The sequence below is a fragment of the Camelina sativa genome, chromosome 15 (assembly GCF_000633955.1).
Source record: "Camelina sativa cultivar DH55 chromosome 15, Cs, whole genome shotgun sequence".
In the NCBI taxonomy this organism is placed as follows: Eukaryota; Viridiplantae; Streptophyta; class Magnoliopsida; order Brassicales; family Brassicaceae; genus Camelina; species Camelina sativa.
In genome coordinates this window covers 14,353,977-14,377,656 of record NC_025699.1, presented here as the reverse complement: position 1 = coordinate 14,377,656, position 23,680 = coordinate 14,353,977, and the positions used below count along the sequence as shown (strand labels likewise).

Sequence of the window (23,680 nt, the reverse complement as noted above, 5' to 3'; positions counted from 1 at the left end):
TCTCTTTGTACAAGTTGGGGAAATTATATATAAACCTATTTTTATAGGTCAGCATAAAAAAAGGAACTTATTTTTCATTTTCTTCATAAATGAATATGATGAACCAAATTAAAAGTGCACTACAACAAACAACTACGAGATATTTTTATTGATACCTAGTAGTAGTAGAGAATCCTGACTTCATTTTTTCTTGTAGCTTTTATTATCCTATATTTTCTAAACAAACAATCAATGTGTGTATTAAATAGTATCATACGATATTTTTTATATTCAGTTTTCTGTAAATAGGTTTCTAATGAATGTTTGACAAAAAAAAAAAAAAAAGTTTGACAAAAAAAAAAGGTTTCTAATGAATAACCTCTGAGTAACCATTAAGGAGTGTCATCACTCTTCTCCCTCTAGCTGTCAGTGCTTTTGCTTCTAGAATCAGATAACACAGTTCAACAGATTAGAGAAGTTAATGAAGCTTCTCTTTGGAAACAAAACCTACCTTCAATTTTACTTTTTCGTTTTAATTGTTATATTGTTCATACTATAGTTATAGTTTGCAAGCTGTCTGATATTTTTTGGATCTGATTAATTAGTTAAGTTTTAGTTTAAAGATCTACACAATAAGAGAGAATCAATTACAAGTCTGAGAATTCAGATTTGATCATATGATAATATTTTTAATCGTATTTGTTGCCTCCTAAAGCAATGATACATTGTTTATATATGTTTTTAATAGCTTTGGTTCTTGGATTTATGTAAATCATTATGATCTTAACAGATAATAGTTCAGAAAGGTGTAATAAATATATATTCATAAGTTGTCCATAGTTATCCATAAACCCGACAAGGGGGTGAAGTTCTTTTACTTAGTTTGTACCCAACCCACTTTATATTGTTTTCAAAATAGTGATCATATATTGTTTTATTTTGTAAGGACTTCAATGACTATTATGATTGTTGATCTAGAATTCAAGCTATTGAGTTTTGAAGATACAAATGCTAGTAGTTTGATGAATAGCTTGATTTCTTCACTTAAATATTGCCTAAGAGAAACTTGTTTATTGTGTGGGTTAGTATATATATGTTTAGAGTTATAAATTTTTACATACTTGTTGTGCCTGATATATAATTATTCGCATTTTGATGGATGTTGTGGTTTAAAATTTATTTTTTACACAAATATTTATAAATTTTGAGTTTTTAATTTTTTTTTGTCAACATGCATTAATTATAAATTATGCATACAAAACTTAACTATCTACAATTAAACAGAGATATTTATAATTTATATACAAATAATTATTATAATATATCAATCCAACTTAAATAAACAATATGAAAACAAGAAGCATCAATTTATTATTTAAAATCAATAGAATCCAAATTTTTAATTTCACAATCTAATATAAAATTATTTTCCCCTAATATAAAATAAAATTTCAGAGTGTTCAGTTCAGAAAACCCAGTCTTATATAAATAAAACCTAACTGGATAATATATCCAAAAATAAATTATATTATAATGGTCTAATTAGAGTCATTATTTTTACATCAAAAGAAAAAAGAATGCAAAGTTTTAACTTACTTCAAATGATCTAAGATCTAAACTTATTTAAAAGTTAAAGATATTTAATTGAAATTCAAATGCGAACAGAAAAATAAAAAACAAGTCGTATTAGATTGCGTTTCACTTTTAATACTGGTTACCTATAAACCAAAAATCTTAAGATCCAAAAAAACTCAAACCCAAATTAAATTGAAACAAACTCTGGATTATAACACCATTGGTAAAAAAAAAATTAGTTCTATTGGTATCTTTAGAAATCAGTATTTATTATGGGACATCATCTTGTAATAATAGACATCAGGGAAAGATAGAACCAAGAAATGTTACAATGCAAGTGAGACCAAATCAGGATGATGAATGAAATTGAGTAGTTCTTTTATCTTAATAAAAAAAAAATGGATGAGAGTGAGGAGAGGAATCACATGTTGTCACCTAATATTCCAAGTCTTATGTCAAAGTGGATAAGTCTCTCTTCACATCTCCTCCGTGTCTCTTTGCTTTTCTCTTCTTTTTTTTCTTTCTTATAAATCTCATATTCGTTGACAACAAACAAAATAAATATCTACTATTCAGTTACACGTATAGGGAAAAATGTCATAAAAATCTCCAATTTTCAAATTTAAGACGTTTTAATCACCAGCTTTCAAGATACCATTTTAATCACAAACTTTTCGTTGACTTAGTCATAAAATAGCAAAGTTTTGTTGACCAAGTCGTTTTAGGCATATCGTTTATTCTCTGTTAAAGATCTCAAAAACAGAGTAAAATTATATGTCCATGTTATCTGCTACCGTTTTGCATAAACGACCATGTTTTTGACGCTAAAAACAACATCTTTTACTAAATTAAAGAAACTAAATCCCCAAATCAATTCCAATTTCACAAATCCATAACCCTAGAAAGAAACCCTAAATGCTCTCTACACATCGATGTCACACCACACTCACCGACACAACCAGATGTGTCAAAACTTGAACTTGAACTCATCGGAACAGAGAGATTGCATAAGAAGTTTTGATATTATAGAGAGAATTTGGAGGTTTTTTCTAGGGTTAGGGATTTAATAAACGTCGTGCCTAAAACGGCGTAGTCAACAAAACTTTGTTATTTTATGATCAAGTCAACATAAAATTTGTGATTAAAATAGCATCCTGAAAATTGGTGATTAAAACATCCCAAATTTGAAAATTGGGAATTTTTATGACATTTTTCCCAATTTATATATCTAGTAAACCTAATATATTAAGGCATTATGATGGATCTTAACATATTCTCACAACAACTTAACTCTTCCTAGCCATCTATATCTACAAGTATCACGTTATATAAACATAAGAAGCTTGAAGAAAGAAAAAAGGTATAATTTGACAAAATGTGTTAAAAGAAGACATGTAAATTCCAAAAGTTAAAGAGAGAGATGGGAGAAGAAAAAAAACGGACAAGAGAGTATGTAGTAAGTTTTCAATTTTCAATATTGGAGAAAAGCACTTTAAAAATGTCTAAAGATCAATGTTGGCTTATAAAAAGATGCCTCTTTAGTCTTTATCCTGTTCTCCTCTCTCTCTCTCTATACATAGACAACCCCTTATAATATAAACAAATCATTGTAACGTTCATGTGGGGGTTTCAACAAAAATAATAATTTGCAACAATATAACAAGTTGGTTGTGCAAATAACCTTTAAAATTAATAAAAACCATTTTGTCTATCTCTTTCTTTAGTGCAGCAGAAACCTTGATTGTCTCATTAACCAAAGCTCATGTGAAAAAAAAGAATTAACAAAGTTAGATAATCTCTAAAAACTATATAAATGAGTGGGTGGAGAGTCGTTTTCTATAGACATTAAATCTAACCCCATGGTTTATTATTACTTTCTCTTTTTCCCATTGGTAACAAAGAGAAACGTACCAAAAAGATAATGAGATATTGATAATAAATAGTATAGGGATATTTAAATGTAAGATTTAATTTTTTCTACCCGTGCAAATAATGTCAAATCCAGAAAAAAAAAATTAAAAAAGGTGGATGGTAATAAGAAAAGGGAAATAAGACCCCACAGCTTGTGAAATTGTTGTAACCGACCCTACCCTATTGTCAAATAATTCGAAATATACAAATACGTTTGATATGTGACATATAAAATAATAACAACAATGATAATAAATACTATAGTTATGGATGAATTGACTTGTGCCCCCACATCAATGATTGTGATGCATTTCACATATAAAATTATATGTATGTGTTTTATAAAGGAAAAAACATACTTAACCTTACATTTATATTTGGAACACAGTTAGGTTAGGTCCATGTAAATAATACTTGGTTTAGGCTTTTGACAGAAATGGAGGAAAAGAAAGAAGACCTTCTTTAACTGTTTCCAAACATTCAATTTTTATTTTAAAAAAGTTCTGACAAGAAATGGCAATTAAGTGACCTGATGCAGAAAAAGTAGATTTAACAATAACACTAATATTATAGATTCTTTGCTATGTTCACTAATTTTCTATATATGTACAAATTTTAAGCGAAGATCATGTGTCCTTGGGATCCCATTAACAAGAAGAAAAAACTGAAACGTATGTAATAGGATATCAAATTTTCCAAACATCTGTTCATGACGACCGGCTAAAACCATTCTAGCTATCTATTGATTTGTTTTTAGATCCACAACAAATGTAGCGGGATCTTATATATATATATATATATATATATTGATTCCATCAAATTCGTGAAATGACCTAGGTTAATCTTTAGAAATTATGTAATATTTTTTGGAAGGAACAAAACAATGTTTACATTTGTATCTTTGTACTTGTAGTGACAATTCTAAATTGAAATATCAAAGAAAAATGGAAAATCATCACGTATTCGTATTCCACATCAAAACCTCATTTGACTAGGGAAGCGTATTTCCTTGATTTATGATGAAAAAGTACATCGGTATATACAAGTACATGAAGAGATAAGATTGAGATCTAAACGAACTATATATATTTGTGTCTATTTCTTTTATATGTTTTCAAGATGGTCCACGGTTTGCAAAACCAATCTTGATTAAAACTAAATTAAAATTACTATAAAGGTTTCGTGAGAACATCAACTAATAGATTCGTTGAAGACATTGAGAGACTCGAGGGATATTAGATTGAACTTAAATCACATATGATTTAGTAGTTAAGCATGATGTGTTTCATGGGCATGCAAAGATTAGTTGCGGCAATATATCGTAATATATATCGGTCTAAAGTCGTATTTGTGTACGTCATCTTAATATCATTTTCCTAAAACTTGAGAAATATCACATATTCCTCCACATAATTGTTATATATGATAGTGAATGATCTAGAAACTAGGAGTACTGACCACTGAGTCCATGATCCTATGTTACTTATAGGATCAAATCTATAAAAAAATATAGAAGCGATGATCCAATATAGTAAAACTTCTACGTATGATCAATCTTAGTTCTGTTGATCATTGCTTGTGTAGTTAACCAACCCCATGGGGCTTGAATTAACGTTAACCACATAATTTTATTGTTGTATCAACAAGTCTACTGTCTACGTATTAACCTTAGCCACACAAACAAATTAATAATGATCAAGTAAACCAAGTCGCCTTGGTCCAGTGATAAAAGGAGAAAAGTCCAGCCACCTGGGTTCGAATAGCATTGGCCACGGGGGTTCGAAATTTAACATGGTTTCTTCCAGCTCCAGAAAATTAATCTTTGGACTTAAAAAATCTTTAGGATCACTCCTGAATTATCAAAAAAAAATAATAATAATAATGATCAAGTAAACAGTGATTCATCAATATTGGCAAACAAAAATTGAAATTTATCAGTTTAAATATCAAAAAAATTATCGCGTAAAAACGAAATAAAAATAATTAGAAGTTTCTCACTGTATTTTATGTTGAATAATAAATTCTTTTGTATCATAAATAAAATTTAAACTTTTTATAATTATGTATGATTTATTTCTTTAATACTAAAACGTTGATTGATTTATAATTTAATATTATTATATTGATTATTGGTTATAGATTGATATACTATAATAATCATACACAAACAATGTAACATCAATTCAACCAAAAAATAAATACTTTTTAAATATTGAAAGGTGCCCTTTTATCGATTGAATATTTTATAGCTTGATAAGAAGGAAAAAAACTGATTTATTGTGTTCAAGAAGAGTCACAATTGCGATTTCTCTATTCCTGCAATATACATACCTACACCGATGGGTACTGCATGAACAAATATCTAACACGTTTTACAAGCACGAACCACTGAAATTCTTTTTTTTATTTTTTATCCTTTGAATTGAATGAAATGCAAAATGACAAATACATAAATCAAAAAAATCATTCATCCAAAATTTATTGATCTCTTAGAAACAAAACATCAATCCAGTTATAACATTGGAACCACATAAATACATAAAAACCTCTCTCATACGTTGTTGCGAGGTCCATCGTAATAGTTAAAACTTGAAAGTGAATTATAATTATTAATCTAAATTATAATCTACAATCTCCGTAATTTTGGACCTCGCATACTTTCAAGTTTTAACTATTAAATTATAAATTAATTTGTAATAAATTATAAATTAATTTGTAATAAATTAATTATAAATTAATTATAATTTAATAATTTTAACTATTAAACTTGAAAGTAAATTATAACCTCTCTCATACATATTACAAATTAATCTAAATTATAATTTACAATCTCCGTAATTTTAGTTGATTTTATTTTGTAATTTCAGTCGATTTTGATTTATAGTCCCTATCCATGATCTAAGTTGATTACTCAACATTTATATTATTTTCCTTCATTACATAAAGATAAATGTTTAGTATTTTATATATAATTATTTTATAAGATTCTCCTATCATATTAGAGTTATAAAAATAACTAAAATTACTAGTATTTATTATTTAGTTTTAAAATTCTATTTTATGAAATGTAGATATAAAGAGTCAATTTTCATTATCCATATTATTCTTTTATAAATCCACGTAAGTTATTTTTTTCAGACTAAAAACAAGAACAAAAAAATCCACCTAAGCTATATGGTTTTATTAGTTAGTTGGACAGCCAATTTGTTAAAAAAAAAATGGACCAAGTTTTAACGTGTCAAGATTTTGGGAAATGTCTAAAGTTGTTCAAATAAAGAAATAAAATGAGATTACCGAAACAAAAAAAATCATTAAACTAAAACAATTAAGGCAAAAAAAAACTTACTTATATATATAAAAAAAAAGTTAATTCCAAAGCAAAAGAGAATAAGAGACGTTGTTCAAGAACAGCTCTGGCACTCCATACAAGTATCGAGAGCCCACGAGCTTCTCTCTTCTCTCAATGCTGTCGTCATTTTTAACCAAAACTTAATAAAAAAGGATGAGTAGTAAACAAAATTAGTAGTAACGCTTAACGTTTAATTAATCAAAGGTTTCATGAAAAGATGAGAAACTTAAAAAAAAAAAATTAAAAAGATCGTGTCATACTCTTATGTTCCCTTATCTGCTTACATATATTAAACGGTATCGTCTTAAGATTACACAAAAAATAAATTTTTTAAACATATTTATATTCCACTGCACGATTTCTCAGGTGTTTCTTTTGAGTTTCGGAAGTACTAAATTTTAGGGATAACATTTTTATTTATTCTGGGAAATAAGTAAATTATTTATTTGTTTTCACCGTGGACGGTACTAAGTACAAAGTGGTAAAAAAACCCCTTGTAAAGAAAAAACAAGAGAGGTCAAAACAACTACAGAAAAAGGTAAAAGAAAGAAAAAGCGAATATATAATATGGTAATGTTATATATTTTTTTAATATATTTTTTTTTTTTTTTACCATCAAAATTAAGGAAAATTAGAAAAGAAAGAAAAAAAAAAACTTCCAAAATTTGTTTTTTTATTATTATTCAGGGCTTTTCCTTAAAGAGTGAAGCTAATCCGGTAACAGCCTTCACTTCTCTCTCCACCGCCACGTCATCATCGCCGCCGTCGTTTGGAGAGGAGGAAGAAGAAGAATTAATATTCTTCACTCTCGGAGTCGGAGATAAACATTTCTCCTCAAAAACCAGCTCATCAATCTCTACACTATCCGTCACCTCCTTCTCATCCACCGCCGCAACCCCCACCGTAACATCCGTCTCCGGCGGCTGCTCATCGGCGTTCCCTCCAGCTCGTCGGGTATAAGAAGAAAGCCATTTAGATCGCATGTACTCAGCTTTCCTCCAAGGAGGAAAATGCATCCCTCTCTTCTTCAAGCTCTGTTTCGCGGCTTCCGATATCAAAAACACGATCTGACTCAACCGATCAGATTTTCCGACGAAGATGAACGGTAGAGATTGGAGCAAAGACTTGTAACCACTCGTCTGTCTCGCAATATCGAACTCTGATCGGAAATCTACATCGATTATTAACCTTTCTTCTCCGATTATCACATCTATGTACTCATATTCACCTGTCAAAATTATATAATAAATTCAATTAGTCAGTCACACAAACTTGATGTTCATAAAAAGTTGGTTGTTAAAAGAAGATGAAGAAGAAGATCTTTATTTATACCAGCTGGGAAGGAAGGAGATTTATCCCATTTAGATTTGCAGATTGAAGAATCGTAGTTTAGAGATAAGAGTCCTTCGTTGACGATCTTCTTCATATCGTCTTTTCGTTTCACCGATTTGTTCTTATCTACAATCTTCCCTGCGTCGGCTAACAGATTCCTCTCCGCGACGGTTGTGCACGGGATCAAACTCTGAATTCATAATCCATAAATTCCTAATTCAGCTTTCGGTTAATCAAAAAAAAAAAAAAAAAATCGAAGAACAAGGGATAGATTTGTTTGTTTGTTTGTTTACCTTGAGATGATCAGAAGCGTCGCAACCGTCGATTGAACCACCGAACAGATCTAATTCATCATCGGAGGAGCTATCGTTGTTGCCGTTGAAGCAATTGCAGCGATTACGTCCACATTTAGCTTGTTTCTCGTTGTTGTTTTCTTCTATGAAGTTCTGAACCATCTTCGCTAAGCAAACAGAACTTGGCTCGAACTCCGCCGTCACTCCTCCTCCTCCTCCTCCGTTCTGTTGAACTTCAACACCGGTGATTACGAATGGTTTCTCGGTGACTAGAAATGGTTTCTCGGTGGTTGTTGTTGTTGCGGTGTTTCTCAATACGTTTGTGAAGGGCCGATCGAACAAACGTTTGAGACGAGATTTGAGCACCGGTTTGTTGTTGCCAGGTACTACTACGGCTGGAGGAGAAGAATCGATATCAATCGGTTGGATCTTCATCGTAAATGGCATAGCTCTCACAAAGACGAAGATCTATAACTTTCTTCTTTCACAAGAGTCCCCAACAAGTCAAATTCAAAATTCAAAAGAAGTTTTTCACAGATTTGAATTTCATATACACTATCTCAGATCTCTCTTCAACAGAAACTTAAAAACAAAACTTCCAAAATTGGATTCAAAAACCAGAGAATAAGAAGAAGAAGAAGAATCTAACAAAACCTCTCAGCTAAAAACCAGAAGGAAACTTCTGAAATCAGCGGATCATCTTCTTAACAAAAAAACGAAGCAAAGAATAATAATAACAAAAACGAAAAAAACAAAAAGTCTCTTAAAGAGAAGGATCAGTTCAGCTCCGAGGATTTTTCACGGAAGACATGACGGCGATGGTAAGAGACGACGGCGTTACTAGTTACAGATACAGATATCATAACCGGAATATTCATTTTCCCGGCGAGATTCATCGCCGGATGAATTTCAAAAGGTAAGCGACAAATCTTAGAGAGAGAAATTATTATATAAGAAGAAAACGTATTTTTGTGATGAATTTGTTAATTTTTTTTTTCTTATTTGTGTGTGTGTGTGTGTGTGGATGGTGTGGGTAAAGAGAGGTTGGCTTAATCTTATAAAGGAGTAGTAAGAGAGAGATCCCGAAGTTGAAGAGGCTCTCTCAAATGGTGACTAGGCACTGTAATGCCACGTCGGATAATATTTTATTTTTACCGTTTCACCTTTTACTTTTTTGTCGTTTTCATTTTAGCGTAGTGGTGAATCCTTTTTACAGGAGACGTGTCAGTAATTGTGGTAACTGTACAATTACTTTTTTGTCCTCCACTACCGTGGAATATCGGGCATATCCGAAAACGGGTTATTCCTTTTTTGTTTATTTTTATTTAAAGGTATAGTGGAAACTGACTTTAATCCAATATTGACTCAACACGTGTCTTAAGTAAATCTGTTACTCTGGGTTAAAAACAAAACTAGATTTTTTTTTTTTTTTTAGTAATACAGTATTGGTATGATCAGCTTATTTGAGTAATAATAATATAATGTCAGTAAAATAAGGGGAAAATAATATACAGTATTAGGCTGACCACTAAAGGACAAAAGAGGAAAAAAAGGCTGACGACAATTTTTTTAAAATAAAAGAAAAAGTAAAAGTTAATAGTAATAATCTGAATGTTGAAATGATAACACTACTCCTATTAAAAGAGTATTTAAAAAAGATATACCCATGCTGTAATTATGAGACTTTAAGCTTTGCTTTATTAAAACCCACATTAAAATCACAAAACCATTAACTCAAAATTACTAAAAATCATGCAAAAAGACAGGGGCCCCAAATATTTGACCGTTTGGTCTATTCATATAAAGAAGAAAAGTAAAAGTAAACAAAAGGAAAAAAAAAAATGAATGGAGTAAAAAAAAAAAGTGGAATCGAGAATTTAAAGAAATGTACGGGTTAAAAACAAAAAAACGAATACTACAGTAGTACTATAAAAAGAAGAAGATGACTCTTCCTTTGTACGCATGTATGCAATTATCCTAGCTGCTGGTAAATTAGAGGACAATGGAAACAAATATACATTATGAGTTTCCAATAGTGACTACTCAGGTTCGTATTTTTATACCTACCTATATCATCTACTGTTTGTATTGGATTTGGTTTGGTCACCCCCATGCTACATCAGTATGAGATATATATCGTTTTGATTTTTCTATTCTTAAATTTTGTTTCTTACTGTTATCTTGTATATTTACTTTGTATCGTTTTTAATCATTTTGTTTTTGTTCATAATTTTTTCTGTTGGTTAAAAAATTTGTACCTCTTTGTATAATTAATCAGACCTATTATAATACATCTGTACAATTTTTCTAAATTGTATCATGCATCTAAATTAATATCTTTTCTAAAATAATACTATATTATGATGTTTGTACTAGAACATATTTTTTCTTTTGTCAAGATATTAAACTTATTGGTATTGTACATATTTCGCTCATTTTAACATTTGCAAAATGTTCAACTACAAACATTTGAAATCATGCGTATTCAAACTTTAAAAGAAAAATAAAATCATAAACTTTATTCTATATTGGGTGATTTGTTGCATAACACTATTTAATACTAGTAGTTATTCTGTTGAATAAAGCAAATACTCGATTATTTTTGTGTTAAAAATCTTTGAATTTATATGACCAAGATTTTTTAAGCGTTTATCATTTATGTGGAGTGAAGTCGGATCAACTATGAACGAGCTGTTTTTGTAACTATGTAAAATTAGACGTGAATTCGAGATTTTTGTCATTTCTTTTCAATTTGCTGATGCCACAACTTAACATTTTGATTATATCAAAAATATGTTTTCAGTGGTACATGCATTGCCTTTAGACATGTACTCATATGTATGTGGTCTATCATAATTAGTCTCATTTCTAGTAGAAACACTTCACTACTAGAACTAGAACCACACTTAATATGAGAGAAAGTCTTAAAACTTATGTGTTTACTTGGTTGTATTCTAAATTACTTATCGGTTGTTTTGTAAATAATTTTCTAAGTGTTTTATGATATTTATGTTGACTATTTTTTATTTGTATTTTTTCTTGATAATTTAAATATGAAAACTGATAAAATTTAAGTTGGTCTAAGAAAAAAAGAGAAAAATATTATAAACAAATTATTCTTGTGCGTGTGTGTGATATATACATTAATGCTATATAGCTATATCAATGTACAAATGTAATTTAAAACAAAGAAAAAGAAAAGTGTGGGATTCTTCTCCCCAAAACGAAAAGCTGATGATACTTTCCCTCTACAGCAATCAAGTTATCAAAACCCTTTTCTATCACTTTATTTCCCCTTTTTCCCCTGTGCGTGGCAATATATATAGACATGTAGTATATAACTTAAGTGGACTATGTCGGTTTTTAAAAATAAATACAAATTTTGTTTAGTTTCACAATACTATATGAAAATACCTAAAATAAAATCATAAGATGTATATTAAATTTAAAACAGTATAAATTATATTGTTTAACTAAATTGAATGTATTTGCTAATCACTAGTATATGATATGTATATCTAAATAGGATTTTTTGAAAACAATAGTATGCATCAAAGTAGCGGACAAATACCTATAAGCGTGAAATATCCAAGCAAAAATAACTCGTACTTTTTGCCATTCCTAAAACCAACTTATGATTGATATCACATCTTAAGGCAATAGAAACGACACCATTACAATTTACAATAACCTATCGAGCATGTTTGTTCGGATGATATGTGATAATTAGGAGTAATAATCTCTTATGGTTCTTTTAACTTCAGTGTTGAAGTATTTCGTAAGGAACTCATCGATATCCCAAATAATTTTTATTGTATCATTTGTAGTACGTACATTACTTACAATAATCATCATCCCGGTTAGAATAATCAAGAAATGCAAAAAAAAAAAAAAAAAAAANTAATCAAATTTCACCACGAATAAGTATTTGAAACTATTATGTTTTTTATAAATTAAGTTTTTGTGAAATTATTTGACCAAAAAAAAAAAAATTTAAAGGAGAAGTAAATGACTAAAAAAAACATGGCATGAATTATATGAATTGATCTTTACGACACATCTTTAGTAGATATTAAGATGCCATACTTTACCATCATATTGATTCAACAGTACTCCATAAGTACTCTTACCTAGCTAAAACAAACACTAAAATAAGCAAATACTACTGCTTAAGCATATCCTTTTATACACTTCAACTCCAACTCTAAAAGATAGTACTAGTTTATAAATTAAACCCTTATTCTAGAGGTACATTTAAAGTACCACTGCACGGTTCATTCGCTATAATATAGTAGTAATTACATATTCTAATAAGGTTTCAGCTACGTGTAATGTATTTGACTGTACTGCATACTATTATTCTCAAATCTGAAGAAGCTCTTAGGCATATTAATTTACAAGTCATGAGTTGTTTATTCACATGAATTTTTTTTTCACTTTTGACACAATAATAATGGGTTTCAAATCCCAGCATTTATGTACAAATATGTTTTGTTTAAAAATTAAAACTTAATAAAATCACCTAGTTTTTTGTTTCTTACCTTTATTGTTTCTTAGATTCCCAAATAAATTAAAGTTTAATTAAGGGGGAAACAGTAATACATCTCTGGGACCTGACAACACTAATTATTTCCACTCCCATTTTACCTTTTTTATCCTCTTCCTTTTGGCTTTTTCTTTATAATTTATTTAATTCCTTAATCATGGTTTTTAGGCAATTAAATTAGTATACTCAACCTTTGGTTTCAAAATCAACCACTTTGTCTTGCCTTAACCCAACCACCATATCGAAATTTCCCAGATGACGTATCTCTTTTACCAATAAAATACAACCACTGGTAATTCATACTGTATTTTCTTTTCTTTTTTTGTTAATGGATTTGGTACTTTTATAATCCTAATACTATTACTCCCTCTGTATCATAATAGATGATGTTTTAGGATTTTTACATAAATCAAGAAAAACATTTATTATTTAATAATAAGTGTATTATTATTTTCTAATAATATATTTTTATAATTATTAACCAATAATATTTCATCAAACTCTTAAATTTTCATTTAATGATTCTTGAACTTTGCAATTTCTTAGCATTAATTGATAAAAGTATATAGAAAATCATCTATTCTGATACAAAATAAAATCCTACAACATCATCTATTCTGATACAGAGGGAGTANACATTTAAAGTACCACTGCACGGTTCATTCGCTATAATATAGTAGTAATTACATATTCTAATAAGGTTTCAGCTACGTGTAATGTATTTGACTGTACTGCATACTATTATTCTCAAATCTGAAGAAGCTCTTAGGCATATTAATTTACAAGTCATGAGTTGTTTATTCACATGAATTTTTTTTTCACTTTTGACACAATAATAATGGGTTTCAAATCCCAGCATTTATGTACAAATATGTTTTGTTTAAAAATTAAAACTTAATAAAATCACCTAGTTTTTTGTTTCTTACCTTTATTGTTTCTTAGATTCCCAAATAAATTAAAGTTTAATTAAGGGGGAAACAGTAATACATCTCTGGGACCTGACAACACTAATTATTTCCACTCCCATTTTACCTTTTTTATCCTCTTCCTTTTGGCTTTTTCTTTATAATTTATTTAATTCCTTAATCATGGTTTTTAGGCAATTAAATTAGTATACTCAACCTTTGGTTTCAAAATCAACCACTTTGTCTTGCCTTAACCCAACCACCATATCGAAATTTCCCAGATGACGTATCTCTTTTACCAATAAAATACAACCACTGGTAATTCATACTGTATTTTCTTTTCTTTTTTTGTTAATGGATTTGGTACTTTTATAATCCTAATACTATTACTCCCTCTGTATCATAATAGATGATGTTTTAGGATTTTTACATAAATCAAGAAAAACATTTATTATTTAATAATAAGTGTATTATTATTTTCTAATAATATATTTTTATAATTATTAACCAATAATATTTCATCAAACTCTTAAATTTTCATTTAATGATTCTTGAACTTTGCAATTTCTTAGCATTAATTGATAAAAGTATATAGAAAATCATCTATTCTGATACAAAATAAAATCCTACAACATCATATATTCTGATACAGAGGGAGTATTATTTTGTGAAAAGCATAGTGAATGCTTCCGCTTTAGAGAACTTCTTTTATAAACCGCAATTATTCTATACTGAAATCCATCATTAAGTTTCCCTCTCTCTAAATTTTCATAAGTTGATTAAATTAAAAAAAAAAGTGTTTTACTTTAACAAAGTCATGATTATAATCCGTATAATACATTCTCTATTCAGATGTCTAATTGTTATTATTTTTGGTAGATAATTTGATGGTATGATTAAAATTTATGATTTTATAAACTCATCTAACTATGTGATTACATGATTCAGAAGTGGATTTACTAGAAAATGGCAAATGCTAATTTATGAACCGTATATCTTGCTAAGAACATTGGGAGAAAAACATAGCCACATTTGAACTGATTTGGAGATTAGCTGTTTTAAAGACTCATATCATCATCATAATTAGCACTTTTAATTTTTCAATGAATTTAGGAAAGTTACAGCCTTTGATATATAAGTACTTTTTTTTTTCTTTTGCTTGATAGGCTCTGGGGAATAACCAAGTTAAGGCCCTACCTTTTGATGAATTTCATGAGCTTGTCCATATTTTTTCCCATACTATTCATTTGCTAACCACATTAATAAAGCAGTCTATTTTAACTACTCCTTGTAGTTTGTTTTCACTAACTAGGCAATTCATAATACTATAAAATTTTCAAATATTATTGATGTATAAAATGGACTTTCTATTATCATGTCTTGAAATATAGTTCTAAATTGTACTCCCTTTGTTTCACAAAGAGTGTCATTCTGACACATTGCACACAAATTAAGAAAAGTTTGAATTATACAATTTTGCCCCTATTTAATTAGTAATTAATGTTTAAATTCAGTGAAAATAGCTTTGGGTTTAGGGGTAAAAAAGAAAATATAGCATTAAAAAGCACATTAGAAATGTAGAATGACACTCTTTGTGTAACAAATTTTTTTCTCCAAAATGACACTTTTTGTGAAACAGAGGGAATATATAAGAGTGAATGTATTTATCATCAATTCTTATGATTTAATTAATTTTAAGACCTGATAATTAGAAAGTGTACCCTATTTTTCTAAGTGAAATAATGTTGACAGTAACGACACTTTTCCTTTCCACAAAAATTAAAGAGATTTTTTTTTTTTCTGTTAAGAAGTTGTGGATTTGTGGTCCATGATTTTTATTGAATAATAATATGTTATATATAAATTAGTGGATATATACTATTTGATTACATATATTTGAGATATGGTTTTAGTCTGAAATGGATTTGGTTTTTCTTTTCTTTAATCAGTATCAGTATCCCTACTGTTTGACTCCAAATGTCACGACATCTCCATACCATTTTTCTTCAAAATGAATGATACATATTTGTTGAGAACAACCATATCTATATTACTATATATAGAAATATATATAGTTATATTCGATAATTTAATTAGAAATTGCACAAAGGTATTTTAAATATTAACTAAACCATGTAGTTTTGTAATTTTGATTAAGACAAAACTAAGTTGGATATTTTTAATTAATGAAAACACTACGAAATAAAACTTCTGAGTTATTGCTAAATTCATTTTTAAATGCATAATTTCATTGTCAAATAAATAAAATTCCATAGACCACAAACCGTGTTTATTGTAATAAAATGATTTGTTATAGATTTCAATATATAATAATATAGAGAACTTTTCTTTAATTTTGATTAGATTGTTAAAAGCCTCAAGTATTTGTTTTTCGAAACTTAAACCCTCAGTTATGTTTCACTTACAAAATCACAATTATGTTTACAATGCATGTTAGAAAAATTGATTCGCTTGACATATTGTATACGGTTTTTTTTTTTTTTTTTTTTTTTTTTTTTTTTTTTTTTTTTTTTNAAGTTTTGCAAAGAAAAAGCCAAATGAATTTATCTTCAGTTGTGACTATAAATCAGATCAATCAAATGGGCAGCTAAAATGATATTATATGCTCCTAGTTAAACTGCCAATATATATTCAAATTTCTGATGAGGAATTTTTACAGATTAACAATTTAATTGGCATGAATGTATTACATCTTAATGGATACTTTTGTAATCCATCTATCTAAAGATTTCAAAGAAATTTTGAATGTAAAAAAATTTTATTTTAACATATTGTAAATGCATGGATGATTTTGCATAGTTTTTTTTTGGTCAACCATTAGGTCACAACTGGCCGACCAATTAGCCAAATTCCTACATTCGTAGGAAGCGAGACTCGATGTTTGATATGATGGTGCCTTCTACAATTAAATTTACTTCCTGTCACTATACTAAGGTCACTTCACGATTTTGCATAGTTATCAACTTATCATGTAGAAATATATAATTTGTTTTTTTTTTTCATAAATGCTTTAAACTGAATTTGTTTAATTTATTGGGCAACGACAGTAACACGAGAAAGCGAAGGTTTAGACAATATCTAGAATATCTCTCTGATACGATTTGCTTATATAAAATAGACTTGATAGATTATAGAACTGGAATTACAAAAGGGACTGAGGATTTTATTAATGGAGCTCCTCCCACTCCCCCTAAAAGACCTCACCAAATACTCGATAATCCTCTCTTACTCTCTCAGACCCTATATATAGCCATAGACTCAAGAAATAACCTAAACTAACCATGGTTAAGTCTCACAACTAACCATGGTTAAGTTACTTATTATTATGCATTTTCACTGCTTCTATCAATACCCCTGCCTTTGAAAACAACCTTGTCCTCAAGGTTGAAATGAGCAAGCTGTTTAGCCAACTCCTCTTTTGAGCTCCCAAGGATATCCATATTCTGGCCGCACGTCCCACTTCACCAACAACTCTTCATGCCCTGTTTTCAGATTGTACCTGGCCTCCAAATCCAAATTCAGTTCTGATCCGACTTTGAGATTTTCCTTTAGCTGCGCCAACATTACGTCTCTTGCTTGGATCAGAGTGTCACACGTCAACATGTCTTCAATATCATCATGTCTAATATTCTCTGCAAACGAGGACACTGAACTAGGCAATAGGATTATCTGTTTGGCCGTGACAACATCCGGTGGAAACATTATTTCTATCTCCCAAGGTTTTTGCTCCATATAACAAATTTCCCACGCCATGCCATTCTTTTCTTTTTCCCGTTCAACCACCATGTTTAGATAGACAACCAGAAAACCCATCTCCATCAGCTTTACTTCCCTTTCTCGTCTAACAGCAGCCACTCTGATTTTCAGCATTGTTTGAAATTTATCAGCAGTAGTGAAGGCTAATGAGACTGTATGCTTCTGTTTTGTTGAGACCTCCATTGCAGCAATAATATTAAGAGAAGAATGATCGCCCATTATTTTTAACTTGCGCATGAAATCTGCAGTAAGAACCAGTGCAACTATCCCCAAGCTAACACCATCCAACTAAGGTTTTCACGGCCACCTCAATTAGTTTCTCAATACCTAGCATTGACCATTGTATCTTTTTCTTAACACCCTTCCAACATTTAACCCGTCTGATCTTGGTACCATTAAATGCAATTCTATCCCATGGACTCTTCTTAAGACAAAGAAAGAAATTAACCCTCGGTGTAACTTTTAGCAGCCACATCTTACGGATCACATGACAGTTAGGGTGCATACCATCCTCCGTCTTATAAAGCCCCTCACCTTGCATTTCTTTATATATCACACAGGTCTCTCTTTCATGGTGCTTCTTTCTAAACTTAGCTCTCATTCCGCTNCGCACGTCCCACTTCACCAACAACTCTTCATGCCCTGTTTTCAGATTGTACCTGGCCTCCAAATCCAAATTCAGTTCTGATCCGACTTTGAGATTTTCCTTTAGCTGCGCCAACATTACGTCTCTTGCTTGGATCAGAGTGTCACACGTCAACATGTCTTCAATATCATCATGTCTAATATTCTCTGCAAACGAGGACACTGAACTAGGCAATAGGATTATCTGTTTGGCCGTGACAACATCCGGTGGAAACATTATTTCTATCTCCCAAGGTTTTTGCTCCATATAACAAATTTCCCACGCCATGCCATTCTTTTCTTTTTCCCGTTCAACCACCATGTTTAGATAGACAACCAGAAAACCCATCTCCATCAGCTTTACTTCCCTTTCTCGTCTAACAGCAGCCACTCTGATTTTCAGCATTGTTTGAAATTTATCAGCAGTAGTGAAGGCTAATGAGACTGTATGCTTCTGTTTTGTTGAGACCTCCATTGCAGCAATAATATTAAGAGAAGAATGATCGCCCATTATTTTTAACTTGCGCATGAAATCTGCAGTAAGAACCAGTGCAACTATCCCCAAGCTAACACCATCCAACTAAGGTTTTCACGGCCACCTCAATTAGTTTCTCAATACCTAGCATTGACCATTGTATCTTTTTCTTAACACCCTTCCAACATTTAACCCGTCTGATCTTGGTACCATTAAATGCAATTCTATCCCATGGACTCTTCTTAAGACAAAGAAAGAAATTAACCCTCGGTGTAACTTTTAGCAGCCACATCTTACGGATCACATGACAGTTAGGGTGCATACCATCCTCCGTCTTATAAAGCCCCTCACCTTGCATTTCTTTATATATCACACAGGTCTCTCTTTCATGGTGCTTCTTTCTAAACTTAGCTCTCATTCCGCTTGTCAATGACTGCTTCCTTTTAGCTGTGATGAATCGCCATAGTAGCTTTACATAGATCAATACTTGGAAGCTATTGTTAAGCTTCATAAATTTTCTGCCAAGCTTCTTCCTTGCCCTCTTCTTCATTATGAAAACCTGCTCAACAAGAGCTCTCTTTGTGTGAAAGGTTAAGAACTGCATTACCTTCTTCTTGTGCTTATGTCGAAATTTGCGTCTCTTTCTAGCAGTCCAGAACCTCTTCTCCTTAGCTATTTTAACTCCCATTATCAGCATAGTACTGCACACTTGTTGACTCTGGTTGTTCCAATCTCTACTCAGCAGCTTATCATTACGCACTAGATAACAATTTACTTTGTTCCCAAATTGTGACCTCTTTTTCTTCACTTTAAATTCCCATAGTAGCAGCTTATCAAGCACAACACAACTACACTTCACTCTTTCACATCCTTTCAATCTCCTTGTTATTTGAATTTTGAAATCGTTCTTCATGGGAGACTGAAATCTGGGTTGGTCTGCGCTCCCTGGTTTGAACTTGCATCTCTTTAACTTCCCATTCACCATATTTTTCCTTCTTAGCACTCTTTGACCTTTCCATGGCCTCTCAAGAATCATTAGATGGGCGTTTTTACTCACTTTGGTTCCTGGGCTCGCTGCTTCTGTCTTCGTTTTACCTTTGGTGTTATTCTTTCGCATTTGAACTGGCTTCTTCGTCTTTTTCTGTCTCTTTTTCTTCTTGATCATTTCCTCGAACACTTGGTGGGCGTCTAGAGACATTGTGATATCTGTCTTCTTTGGCTCAGCAGATTGTACCTTAAGGCCCAGCTTTCCCTCAAACACTTGTGGCGAATAGAAGTTCATGTGTTCATCTTTCCTCTTTGTCAACAGCTTCGCAAAATCTGTATCCCCTTTGAGTTTGAAACTACGTTCAAACCCATCAATCTTTGAAAGTGCTTTCCATCTCTTCTTTTTTTTCTTCTTCGAGTTCACTTTTCTTCCCAGAGGCATTTGATCGAACACTTGGCAGACAGGTTCACTATTCTCAATATCTGACATTTTTTGCACACCCGTTTGTTCTTTTTGGAAGAGATTATCCAATGATACAGACACATCTTCTTCTTCTGCTACTCTTTGACATACCACCACTTCTGTTGCTGCAGTCTTCTTCTTCTCTTCAGCACTTGGTTTTTCATAACACTCCTCAATCTCTAGGAGATATTTCTCTAGCTTGTCCAAATAGCTCGTCCATCTGCTCATCTTAGAGTCAAATCCATCACTCTGCGTTAGATCAGCCACAACTCTCTCTTTTCCTTTGCTGAATCGTTGAAGCAGACCGATCTTGATCTCATTCCAGCTGGTGAACGCAGCATGTGACTCTTGAAACCACAACAGAGCAACACCTTCCATAAATCCATATGCAAAAGAAATCTTCGTCTCTTCCGTGAATCCATGGTCAATGAAGTAATCTTCAACCCATGAAATCCACATCGCTGGATCTTCATCGCCATAGTAAACAGGAACCTCCACAGAACCATCACCATATCCCATTGGAACGAACCTGGCTCTGATACCAATTTGATACGATTTGCTTATATAAAATAGACTTGATAGATTATAGAACTGGAATTACAAAAGGGACTGAGGATTTTATTAATGGAGCTCCTCCCACTCCCCCTAAAAGACCTCACCAAATACTCGATAATCCTCTCTTACTCTCTCAGACCCTATATATAGCCATAAACTCAAGAAATAACCTAAACTAACCATGGTTAAGTCTCACAACTAACCATGGTTAAGTTACTTATTATTATGCATTTTCACTGCTTCTATCACTCTCCTTGCACAAGTATGAGCTGCTACTTTGATGAGCATCAGCTCTCGCTCCGCAAATGGCATGTTGGTAATATTTAGGACCTAGAAAGCTCATTCAAAGAGAAACGTTACTAGACCTAGACCTAGCTAAAATATGAATAGCCAACTACTACTGAACCATTTGCTCACCCGTGAAGATCAATCAACATCTGAAGCTGCCTAACCAATTTGTCTATATGATCATCAGTTCCGGGGATAACTGTCGTAATCCGACATAAGCCTTCTTTCTCAGCAGGACCAACAGCTAGACTCTAGAGCAATAAAATTGACAATTTTCAAATACTCTTGGCAGAAAAGAGAAGAGCATGTATGTATTCACATAACTAACTATAAGCAAGCATAATAACCTGGATGTTATAACCCCTCCTAGAGATAGCTCCGGTTATTAGGTTAAGAACTCTGGGTACGTTCGTTACAAGTATCGATAACGTGTGAGACCGGTTTCCTCTCGACTGCATGCAATAAGTTAAAAACAGTTTTATCCTTCATTTTTTGTCATCCCAATTTTCTGAATCAACAAGAAAATTATATAAAACGTACGAACGCAGTAACCAAGAAATGTATCTTACATCTTCGTCGTATACCATTCCCCAATGAGCGTCAAGGACCGGTTTGAAATCATCATAGGGTTCCACTGGATAAACGTCACCCTAAAAATAAATTAGTTAGCTCATCTTGATCAGTCGACTGGTGCTTAGATATGTACAGCATGGAGAAATAAATTAGCTAATTTAATTTATCCTATACCCCCGATGATGCATGGCCATTTCCAGTCAATGCTAGCTTTGTTTTCTCTGCAACAGTCTCATGAGACGGTTCCTTTAAATGAACTAGTGAGCATGACGCCGCTGCAAATCTCCAAAACGGAGCGGTTTCTCCCATCTTTTCCCGTCTCAGAGCAATCTAGAGGTAAACAGTAGTATACAACAACAGTTATATATAGGAATGAAAAAAAGAAATATTCCTGAATTAGCAGTTATAGGAATGTAGCAAATAGTGACTCTATACCTTCCCTGTTCTCGCGATTTCTTTTATTCCAAACTTCTCTAAGTTTCTCTCAAGTGCAACTAATTTTCCTGAGTCTCCAGTTCCCTAATAAGGAATGAAAAACTTGACCTTATTAGAATCATATTGAGCATATGATCTGAGTACCTATAAAATGAAGAAAAAGGTTTTACCTCAATCATTAGAGAGTGCTCAGAGGTATCCACTATTTTTGCTCTAAAGATATCCACCAACCACATGATCTGTAGTACATGGAAATTTTATTAGAGACCTTTTTTTAATATCCAATAATCATAAAGACTGAAAGCTTCCTTTCATCCATATCCTTAGCGTTTTTCAGTGTGACTGCATTTATATAGTATACCCAAGAAAACCAACTTTGACCATCCACCCAATTTTTAATACTAAGTTGGAGTGTAGTTCCTTCTTGCAAAACTATTCTTTACCTCTGAACGGGTGCTTGGATCAGCATTAAGTTTAATGAGCATTAGTTCACGTTCTACATGCGGCTCCTTAGATAGATCTTCCACCTGAAGCAAACCATAATGAGTGCAAGATTAGAGTCACAACTTGAGAACAACATGAAAACGCTAATGAGCCGAGTTAACAGAGAAAACCTTGATGACATTGTCGAGTTTGTTAAGCTGTTCTACAACTTGTTGGAGGACTTTGTCTGTCCCAAGAACAACTATAGTAAACAGAGCCTTGTCTTCATTCAACCCCATGGCAAGAGACTCAGTATTATATCCCCTACTAGCAAACACACCAGCTATCCGGTTTATCATACCCCTCTCATCACCCACAAACACCGAGATTGTATGCCTCCTTACTCTGAAAATAAAAAGTTCAAGCCATGATATTGAGAAAAAACTATCTGATCGACTGATCCACAACTAATTTACTACAATCTTTTGAGGATTTTAGTGGTCAAGTAAGTATCAAATGAAAGAAAAAAAAATATATTTTAATTTCACTATTCATGGAGAAGTAGAAAGACGAAAGAATATGCTTTGATGTTGACCGAACATTTTCAAACTACACTAATACTGAAAAATCATAGCTTGAAATTTTTTATCATCCAACATTACTACTATTCATGCCATGCCAACATTACTACTATTCGCGGAGAGAGCAGTGGCATTCCTCGTTCTCCTCCCATCGATGATCTGAGTTACTTGGACTGAGTTGGGGGTTTTTTCCGAAAAGCCACAACCCTTGTTCTGGTTCTGGAAGTGGACACGTGATGGGTACAATGAAGCAGCTGTCACAGTCGCCGCCATTGCTGGGGAGAGTAAGAGTGCTGAGAGGCGGAAAACAGAGAGAAGAAGAGAGAAAATGTAAATTTGGGTGTAAAAAGAAAAAACCTTTGTGAAGTGACCTTAGTACAGATCTAAGTCTATTTGTAGAAGACACCATTATATTCTAGTCCCGTTCCTACGAATATAAGAATTTGGCGGTGTTAGGACATAATATTTAAACGTTTTTTGGTAATCTTAATATTTACTTTTTTTTTTTGGTTTAAATATATTTACTAGGTTTGGTTTTTTTTGTCGTGTGGTAGTTTTTGTTTATTAAGCACGTTTTGTTTGTGCTAGTCTCTGTTTTACTGTCGGATA

General features: G+C 31.7%; 2 protein-coding genes across 2 annotated transcripts; both read right to left on the bottom strand.

The window, feature by feature from the left end:
* Positions 7,468–9,481, bottom strand: LOC104746771. Its single transcript, XM_010468292.1, has 3 exons — positions 8,440–9,481; positions 8,147–8,336; positions 7,468–8,042 (listed from the first exon to the last, which is right to left on the bottom strand). The coding sequence occupies exons 1-3, from the start codon at positions 8,884–8,886 to the stop codon at positions 7,498–7,500; spliced, it is 1,182 nt and encodes a 393-aa protein (XP_010466594.1). The 5' UTR covers positions 8,887–9,481; the 3' UTR covers positions 7,468–7,497.
* On the bottom strand, positions 20,798–23,344 carry LOC104746770 (acetolactate synthase small subunit 1, chloroplastic-like). Its single transcript, XM_010468291.2, has 10 exons — positions 23,174–23,344; positions 22,682–22,957; positions 22,511–22,594; positions 22,238–22,306; positions 22,068–22,151; positions 21,807–21,962; positions 21,629–21,709; positions 21,407–21,511; positions 21,190–21,310; positions 20,798–21,103 (listed from the first exon to the last, which is right to left on the bottom strand). Exons 1-10 carry the CDS (start codon positions 23,342–23,344, stop codon positions 20,985–20,987), a joined length of 1,266 nt encoding a protein of 421 aa, XP_010466593.1. The 3' UTR covers positions 20,798–20,984.

What these genes read in the sequence shown, in the direction of transcription:
- LOC104746771 (XM_010468292.1), bottom strand. Translation starts at nt 8,886, where the DNA reads ATGCCATTTACGATGAAGATCCAACCGATTGATATCGATTCTTCTCCT. An exon ending in ACGCTTCTGATCATCTCAAG is followed by an intron (nt 8,337 to 8,439) that starts GTAAACAAACAA and finishes TTATGAATTCAG; the next exon opens with AGTTTGATCCCGTGCACAAC. An exon ending in ATCTCCTTCCTTCCCAGCTG is followed by an intron (nt 8,043 to 8,146) that starts GTATAAATAAAG and finishes TAATTTTGACAG; the next exon opens with GTGAATATGAGTACATAGAT.
- LOC104746770 (XM_010468291.2), bottom strand. Translation starts at nt 23,344, where the DNA reads ATGGCGGCGACTGTGACAGCTGCTTCATTGTACCCATCACGTGTCCAC. An exon ending in AACTCGACAATGTCATCAAG is followed by an intron (nt 22,595 to 22,681) that starts GTTTTCTCTGTT and finishes GGTTTGCTTCAG; the next exon opens with GTGGAAGATCTATCTAAGGA. An exon ending in ATCCAAGCACCCGTTCAGAG is followed by an intron (nt 22,307 to 22,510) that starts GTAAAGAATAGT and finishes CATGTACTACAG; the next exon opens with ATCATGTGGTTGGTGGATAT.